Here is a 9,417-nt window from a genome sequence, read left to right as displayed (position 1 = left end):
ATGCCTAGGGTCCACGTGTCGCCCAACATGAAAAAAGTAAACTTATGGGAAGTGGCAGATGGTGGGCCCATGAATAGATTTGCGGGATGTGAGTGATTCGTCGTCATCGTTGGGTGATATGGACAAATTTCCAACATGGCAATAGTGCCTCAATGACGTGGCATTACATACACATGTCGGCCCACGGGGCTTGTAGAAACCCTATGCTAAACCCTAGGTCAATTAAGCTAATTCTGGATATATATGTATATATATCCATAGATCTCCGCCGATAAGCTTGTTTCATCAATACACATGCGATTCTATTATCCCACGGAACCTACGAGCAATTTGCGGTAATATGACCATTCGCGGATTTTATATTTTCGAGGGTCTCCCATGTGCGCTGGATTAATTTTTAAGTAGATTTTGAGCAGATCCTGCTTTGTTGTCATTAAATAAGCGGGTGGATTTGTTTTGTTTATATCCCTCATTGTCGGATTTTATATTTTGGACCGCTTGGGACTCTGCAGATTCTTGTTGCATGACATCCGTAAAAAGCTGATGAATGTGTGTGGGTGATCTGACTGTGGACAGTTAAAAAATTGGCAACAAAGGAGGTGCCACTTTTTCTGATATTCCCAAGGTGTGGAGTGTATTGAATGCCAGGGGAAGCAGTGTAGAATAAGAAAGTACCGCGACTTTATTTTGTCATTCTCCATAGGACAGAAGGCTCTGTCATAGAGAGGCAGTGGGTTGTGAAGTACGTAGCTCTGTTTCTGAGAATTGCTTCTGTTCTCAGATCTCCTGCAGAGTACTTTGGTTGAGCAGGATGAGTACTAACCAGAATACTCCCACAGAGACCAGGTTCTGCATTGATAGTGATGAGGAGCATGAGTATGTACACACAGTGAAAATCAATGGGGATGATGATTCTGATTCTTCAGATTCTTCACCAGATTCTCCTAGACAGCATAAGTCTGGTTCCTATAATACCCAATGGCCTCAGAGTTACAGGTAATGACAGGTTTAGTTTTTGTTAGAGATATTTATGTCTTAGAACTATTTTTAGAATATATCACAGATGTTAAACCTATCGAATCTATTTTAATGAACATTATAGGAAAGAATAAGAAAAAGGCTGTTTAAAATGTTTAAATCTCTGCATGTTGATCATATAATTTAAATAGATTGATGGCTGTCTCTGTGTTTGTCATAGTCATGCAGGAAAGGAAGAGGAATAAATCCTTTTTCAGAGAATTCTGTAACAGGGTTATTGATTTAATAAAAGATTGCATGCTTGAACTTTTTGCATTGCTTGAAAACTCGATTTGATGCTATATTTAGATCATATTTCTTTGCTTTTCCTGATAGGTCTTCTGAGATGCTAACTAGCAGCTCATTTGCTTTGTTGTGTTTTGTTGGGCAATTAACTAGCCCAAACCATATTTGATGTATTTTTACCTAGTATGAAGCTCATCGTTATAGAATTTGGTACAGAAATGATTTCGAGCTGAATTATGGCTCTGTATTCTTATCCCTTTTTTCCGTTTTTTTTGCAGGCAATCTATGGACATGTACAGCAGTTTAACATCTCCAAACATTGGGTTTCTAGGGAGAACACCAAGCATTACTAGAATCAGCGCTTCAAATATACTATCTCCATCGATTCTCAAGAGGAGATCTACTCCAGAGGTCATTCCATCACTAATAAAACCTTTATTGCCCAACAAAGAAGAACCAGCTCATCCTCAGCTTCCCCCAGTACCACACAAGAAGGCTGGTTCCAAGAAGGCTATACATGACGAACTGGCATTAAAGAATGCTCATGAATTGCCAATTTCCCAAGAATGCAGCTTTGGACAATCATTAGTGAATGGTGCGTACAGTCTTGTTCATTTTTGTTACTATGCAGTGCTTGATCGTTGGGTTGCATCAGAATTGCAGATTTTGATTTCGAAAATTGTTTTGCCTCAATCTGGGCTTAATCAATTTGTATAAACAGCTAAGCTATGGCTAAGTAACTTGATGGGGAGGCCCATTTTCAATTTCAATAGGAAGATCACAAAATGCAACTTAGGATAATTTTATTTGGTGTAAATCCAGACCTTTAAACTAGATTGGATTCTTAATATAAAATAAACATGGTTGCAATATTCTTACAGCAGTTTTCTCAATCTGTAGGAATGAACGTGCTCTGTGGTGTTGGAATCTTATCAACTCCATATGCTATTAGAGAAGGAGGATGGCTGGGATTGGGTGTGCTATTGGTATTTTCTGTACTTTCCTGCTACACAGGTGTACTCTTAAAACGCTGTTTGGAAAGTGAACCAGGGCTTGAGACCTACCCTGACATAGGTCAGGCTGCCTTTGGGACTAAGGGTCGAATACTAATTTCGGTATGCTTTCTTTACTTCTCTAATTATAACTTTGAAGAAACCAGGGTTGAGAAGGAATAAGACCTGTTGTTTTCATGATTTGTAGAATAGTACAATAGGTAGATTTAAATAGTATAATCGTACCATAGTTTTGTTGATTTTTTCTTAGATGGTCTAGGCCCAGATTTATTATTTTGCATATTTCACTGCTATTGTGGTACTAACTTTTCTGCTGTTGTGATTCCCAGATTATTCTCTATCTTGAGTTGTATGTAAGTTTCCCATTCATATCAACCCAATCTAGATCAATATTCAAATCAAATCTGGTTACATTTGATATTATGTTTAAATCTGATCATCATTCATTCTTGATGCAGGCATGCTGTGTGGAATACATTATACTTGATAGTGACAACTTAACATCACTCTTTCCAAATGCAAGTTTTGACTATGCTGGGATCCGGCTTCCTGCCAAACAGTTGTTTGCAATACTAACTGCAATCGTTGTTCTTCCAACTGTATGCCTGAAAGATTTAAGCATTCTGTCCTACATATCAGGTTTGCCTTAAATGCCATATAATGGTTTAATATTCACTTTGATCCATATTGAGATTTTATATTTAGCAATTCCTTTGCGAAATCTGACAGCTTTATATGGCGATTTGGTGAATCTACAGCTGGAGGAGTTATTGCATCAGTTTTGGTCTTTCTCTGTTTGTTCTGGGTCGGAACTGTGGATCAAGTTGGATTTCACCACAGAGGCAGTTTACTGAGTTTAGCTAATCTTCCTGTAGCAATCGGTCTTTATGGATATTGCTACTCTGGTCATGCAGTTTTCCCAAACATCTATACATCTATGAAAAAACGAACACAATTTACTGCTGTGCTGATTGCAAGGTATCTATATTTATTTGGTGGGAATTCAAAAAGTAATTCCACAGATCTCCATTAGATTAACTAGCCCATGAAATTCATCTAACCTGTCATTGTCTCTTGCTCTGAATAATTTAAAATTTTTGCAGCTTTACGATATGTACGATCATGTATGCGGTCACAGCTCTCATGGGTTATACGATGTTTGGGGATGAAACCAATTCTCAGTTTACGCTCAATATGCCAAAGAGATTTGTAGCTTCAAAACTAGCTGTGTGGACAACGGTAATTGAGATTCATCACTGCATTAAGTTTTCTTCCTAATCTATTCTGTGTGCAGATGCAAATTACTTTTGGATCTTTCAGAATTTGATCGCAATTGCTTCTCTGAATTTGCAGATTTAGGGAATATTTCAGAATTTGGTCGCAATTGCTTCTCAATCTATCAAATTCCAAAATATTCCTAGAATCTGCAATAAAGAGTATTTAAATATTCTGAAATACTCCATCCATTGCAATTACAAGACTAAAAATCAAATTGTTTTCTTGAACAGGTTGTTAACCCTTTGACAAAATATGCATTGACCATCACTCCTGTAGCACTTAGCATGGAGGAGCTCATACCCACAACTAGATTGAAATCCCACTGGATTTCATTCATTATCAGGACGGGTCTTGTTATCTCAACATTGATTGTAGCACTTTCAATTCCCTTCTTTGGTAAGGATACCTATAATTTCAAACCCTATATAGTCAATTTTTTTTCACTGTACCATGCACTAAACTAATGAATATTCTTGCAGGTTTTGTAATGGCACTAATAGGATCTTTGCTTACGATGCTTGTTGTAAGCTTTTCAAACAAACTTACTTACTTTTTGGTTTGCTGTTGAAAAAATTGAATTTCTGTATTAATAAATTCAAAAGTGGTGGCCAGATAATTTTGACTAAATGGCCTGCTCTTATTGCAGGCTTTGATTCTACCATGTGCTTGCTTTATGAGCATAGCTGGCAAGAAAATAACTAAGCTAGAGGTATGATTACAATTACATATAATATGCACATATATTTTCTGAGAATTCCTGCCTTCACAGAATTATTAATCAGTTACTTTGTGTTTGTTGCAGCTTATACTCTGCATTTTCATAATTGTCGTGGGAGTTGTATCAGCTATAATTGGCACCTACTCTGCAGTGTCTGGAATTGTGAACAGTTTGCATTAGTATTGTAAATACAAATTTCCATCAACAGAAGCTTCACATCTGAAGTTGATGGGGATAAACTTTCCATGAGAAAAAGCCTGTTATGAGAAAGGAAAGCATGGAAACCATAACTCTGGAAGGTAATCCCGTTTCTGTAAATGGCAACAGGAGCACAAGCTCCTCTGTGCTTGACTTCTCGTTGGTTGATTCCGACGAATATTATTGTGCCTTGTTTGTATCAAAGTTAGGTTATTTACCATAGTGTTTTTTTTCCAGAGAGATATTTACCATAGTGTTATCGATAAGTATATTTTAATTTTATTAAATATCAAATTTATATTTGTGCTGATTTTAAAATTAAATAATAATAATAATAATAATAATAATTATTATTATTATTAATAAATTAATTTTATTATTATTATTTTTAATTTAACTTTATTTTAAAATATTATTTATAAATTATGATAAACATTACATAATATAAAGCTTTGATCAAATTTTTATAAATAAAATGTGGTATTTATCTTTTTATACAGTTTTTCCGTGTTAAGTTGATTTAGCCATTCAACATAAACAAAATGAAGATGTGAATAATGAACCCTATGGGAATTACAAATCATCATAAGAATTATACAGGTTAACATGGTATGGTTGAAGGGCCATGTTTCCGTGTCATTATACATTAATGGTACTAAGTGAGACTAATTTTGTAATTTTTTAATTGGTTAGTTATATATGTTTATTTAATATTAAAATTTATATTAAAATAATAAGATTGAGTATATTTATGTATATTTGTTTTTAAAGTTCATATAATAAGTTTTTATCGTTTTGCTTTTCAGTTTAATAAAATATTTTAATGTTATGATGTGTTGTATGTATTCCAAACAATAATAAAATTGTAGAATGAGTTATATAAATATTTGTTTAATCTTTTTTATTTATTAATTTTTTTAATATAATTAAACATTTTTTTGTTAGATAAAAGTTATATATATAATTGACATTGAAGAGAATGTTAACAAGTTAATTTATTTTATCGTTAGTATTTTTTGCTTTTCAATTTAATAAAATATTTTAATGTCATGATGTGTTGTATGTATTCCAAACAATAATAAAATTGTAGAATGAGTTATATAAATATTTTTTTAATATTTTTTTATTTATTAATTTTTTTAATATAATTAAACATTTTTTTGTTAGATAAAAGTTATATATATATATAATTGACATTGAAGAGAATGTTAACAAGATAATAATTTATTTATTTATTTAATATTAAATGATGACAATTTTTTTTATATAATGCTCATATTATAGTACACATGTCATGTTACTAGAGCGTAGATTGATATAATGAGAGTTGTACAAATTGCACATGTTATTTTTACATATTTTTTTCAAATTTATATTTTTTAAATTATTTTTTTGTAAATTAAAAAATAAAACCCATAAAAATTGTCTATTCAATACTTTACACCAATGAGAATAAAATTTTTGAATTTAATTACAAACCTTTTGTGTTTATGTTACATAGTAATTAATATATAATGTTATTTTTCAAATTATTTATATTTATTCTAAATAGTAATTAGTGATATAGTACTAGTAATTAAGAGTAAAGTACACAAAAGTCAATTCTTGACATCATTACACAATAAGAGGAGAGACATTTCAACCAATCATATTTGAGATAAATAAAAATGAATTTTATTTAAACATAATAAATTTAATTTCATAATGATAAATTTTGGATAGATTTTAAATTTTTTTAGTCATAGAAAACCTACTAACAAGTCAATGAATAATTGAATACCTTATAATAAGGTAGGTAAATTTGTAAAATAATTAATATTGAAATCAATATATGAAAGATGGCTTTTCATATGAAACATAGTAAGTTATTTGTTAGTTGTTTTTAGATTTTTTTACATATTTTTTAATCAAAATTGCCTCATAGAGATTTGCTAGAATTACAAGTTTGAATAATGAACTCTCTATAATTCAAAGCTGTGTTTAACGATTATGTTTTTTTCCCTGAAAGTAATGGAAATTTTGGTTATAGATGGTGCTAATTGTATTTCCACCATCAAAAACATGATTCAAACAATGCCTATGTTTTTTTGAATTTTTTTGCCCGGATTTTGGCCACTTTTAACCGTCCAGACAATTCCTCCGCCTTCGTAAACTACTCCTAGTTCAAATATCCTAATTTTCTTTTGAAGTACTGAATTCATATATACAATAAAAAAAACTAATTTAAACAACAAATATGATTAAGGTATAATTTTTTAAAATTTATTTATAAAATTATAATTACTTTTAATTTTTTTATTATGTAATGAGTTTATATATATTTATTTTAATTTGAAATTAAAATTCCATATTTTAATTATTTTACTATTATTAAATACAATGAAGTTTTAATCTTAATATTTAAAACAATTAATCATAATAATATATAATTAAAAATTACTCATTTTAATTTTAAATATGAAAAATCTTAAATATAAAACTCATTTATATTTATATTTATATTTATATTAATTTAATTTTAAATTTTATTAATGTTTATATGAACATTATTTTTAATGGAACTCTGGCAAATACTTGGGATAAGCTTGAAAAGAGCTTCAGAAAGGAATAATAAGACTCGACGTTAAGCCTTGTCAAGGAAATAATAAGAGTTGAGGTTAAGCCTTTTCCTCTTGTACGGAGAAGTAATTTTGTTTTTATAGCATCATGAGGCACATCACTTTTTCTTTTTATAAGTAAAACATGAATTTAGTAATTTTTCAAAGAACGTGTTATTAAAGTATATATTGGAAAACTGTAAATATTCCTAATAAGGTTTAAAAATAAGGTAAAAAGGCTATGTCAAAATTGAATTAGATAATAATACGAAAATTGAAGTCATTTCTAAGGTCTGTTGTGGAAAAATGAAAATCTACCTCCCACTAGGGCATGACGTGACATGAATATCCATGTATCTTATGTAGAAGAGCTTGGCCATCTCCCTCTCTTTCTACTACTAAAGGATACTAAGATTCACCCCCTTCTACATTGATATATAGATAATCTTTTCATTTATGTTCAAGCTCATTTTCACATAATTGTTTAAATCTATGGGTATCGTATTTTTCTTCTTCACATCTTCCTTTCAATTCTTTAAGTTTAGCTCTAGATTTAATTTCCAACACATCTCCTCTATGTGATCATCAATGTTACCATGGTTGTAGGGGTTGCTAGGATATTTTAACTTGTGTGATGTGGCTTCCATCTTTTTTTCCTTTTCCACTTTCCACTTCTTCTTCCCCTCCTTGGAAGATTCATGGTTTTCCTTTTTCCTTGTACCACTTGATTTACCTTTCTTATGGCCTTGTTTCCCAAGTATTGTGCCTATACACAAGCCTCATCCATTGTTGTAGGTTGAAGAATATCATTGTAGTTTGCAGATGGCTATGTAGACCCATGAGATACTTGAGGAGTATGTTTGGGTTCCTAGGAGAAATACTCAACATTATTTATTTCTTCTTAAATTCTAAGGTGCACTCTTATGCTCTCCGCCCCTTGTCTCTACCTAAAGTAATGCTACGAAATCGACTAGTCCTGTACATAACCAATAGGGTAGAATTGGGACTTTATGATAGTTTTAAAATCCTCCCACTTAGAGGCATTAGAGGAACCCCCTCCATCCTCATGGTTTTCGTGTGGCTTTCCCATGAAGTTAGGGCATTGTCCTCTAGTTTCAAATGAGCAAATGAAATTCCTCTATGTGGTGAACAATGAAATAAACCTCTTAGAAGTGCACTTCTTGTTCTTCCCCTTCTTCTACTATTCTTGTTGTTTTATTTACTTGTGCGCTCTAAACCTATTTTTTCCATTCCCCCCTTTAAAGGACTATGCTTGGACACTAGCTTAATTAATGGCTTTAGTCTTCAAAAACATCAAATGCCTTATAATGTCATATTTAGCCTTTTCTCACCAAACATGACTAAATCTACCTTGATGTGGCTTGATGTCAACATTTTCTTCCATATGGCTTGGCCCTCTATTATGCTCAAAATGTGAATACATCAGTTTACAATGCTCAAAATGCTCTGAAACCTGTTCCAATGGCTCTAGAATGCCCAAAAATGTTTGTGTAGCCTCTTTCTCCTCCTGATTTGGTCAAAACCTGAAGAAGTTATGCCCTTTCCCATCTTCTGGTAATTGCAACGCAAATTCCCCAAAATTCGGCATCATCCTACAATTTCGCCCGCAAAGCACACTAACAGAGCGACAATTTCATCGAAAACTAGGCGGAATTGTCAGACATTTAAAATGCCCGCTAACGCCTTCGAATCGAAAATTGAGGACACATCGGGGGCCACGTGCTCGGGGGCTAAGGCCAACGACCCGCCCCCGCCATTTGGGCCCCCTCTCCTCCTTCATGTCGATCACAAGGGTAGTTATGTAACCGTAACCGTGGGATGACCCCGTGAGGGCTGGCCCGTTCCTCCGAACTCTGCGCCAACGTAATTGAAATATATCACGCGATCATAGTGGTTAAGACCCACATATATGGTGCAATGGCGGAGACTTTGAAATATGGTTGGGAGGTCATGGGTTCGACCCTTGCTGCCTCCACCCAGACTATAACAAAGTTTTTGGTGGCCTCCCGGGCTGCCATGTGGTGGCCTCTGGCTAGGCCACGTGTTAGCCTGTGGTTGGCCATCATTCCAATGAATAAAAATATGGTATTTCAACAAATGAAACAAAGCCACTTGTCCCTTGGTGATTCATCGAGGAGCCCATTGACCAAGCCAACGTCCACATACCATGCCCAATCAACACCACGTTATCTATACGGATTGCTCACTGCACTGTCCAAAATTTGCATGTTTGGGAAAGTGAACAGAACTCGAATATGGAGTCATATAGAGTCCATTTCATGCGAAACGAGTTGCGACAAATTCATAATGATGAGCACTACACTGTCAT

At 33.2% G+C, this 9,417-nt stretch overlaps 1 protein-coding gene across 1 annotated transcript; it reads left to right on the top strand.

The window, feature by feature from the left end:
• The first annotated feature begins 311 nt into the window (after positions 1-311).
• On the top strand, positions 312-4,772 carry LOC149154084 (amino acid transporter AVT1C-like). Its single transcript, XM_089439664.1, has 11 exons — positions 312-996; positions 1,542-1,858; positions 2,164-2,378; positions 2,606-2,629; positions 2,735-2,915; positions 3,035-3,254; positions 3,380-3,515; positions 3,785-3,950; positions 4,034-4,077; positions 4,201-4,263; positions 4,357-4,772. Exons 1-11 carry the CDS (start codon positions 812-814, stop codon positions 4,450-4,452), a joined length of 1,647 nt encoding a protein of 548 aa, XP_089295790.1. The 5' UTR covers positions 312-811; the 3' UTR covers positions 4,453-4,772.
• Positions 4,773-9,417: the final 4,645 nt, after the last annotated feature.

This window comes from Pinus tabuliformis, chromosome 9, assembly GCF_031772625.1.
Source record: "Pinus tabuliformis cultivar Carrire ecotype Pingquan chromosome 9, CPIR1, whole genome shotgun sequence".
Lineage (NCBI taxonomy): Eukaryota > Viridiplantae > Streptophyta > Pinopsida > Pinales > Pinaceae > Pinus > Pinus tabuliformis.
The sequence above is the reverse complement of the archived record's forward strand: the minus strand, read 5'-3'. Positions and strand labels throughout refer to the sequence as shown.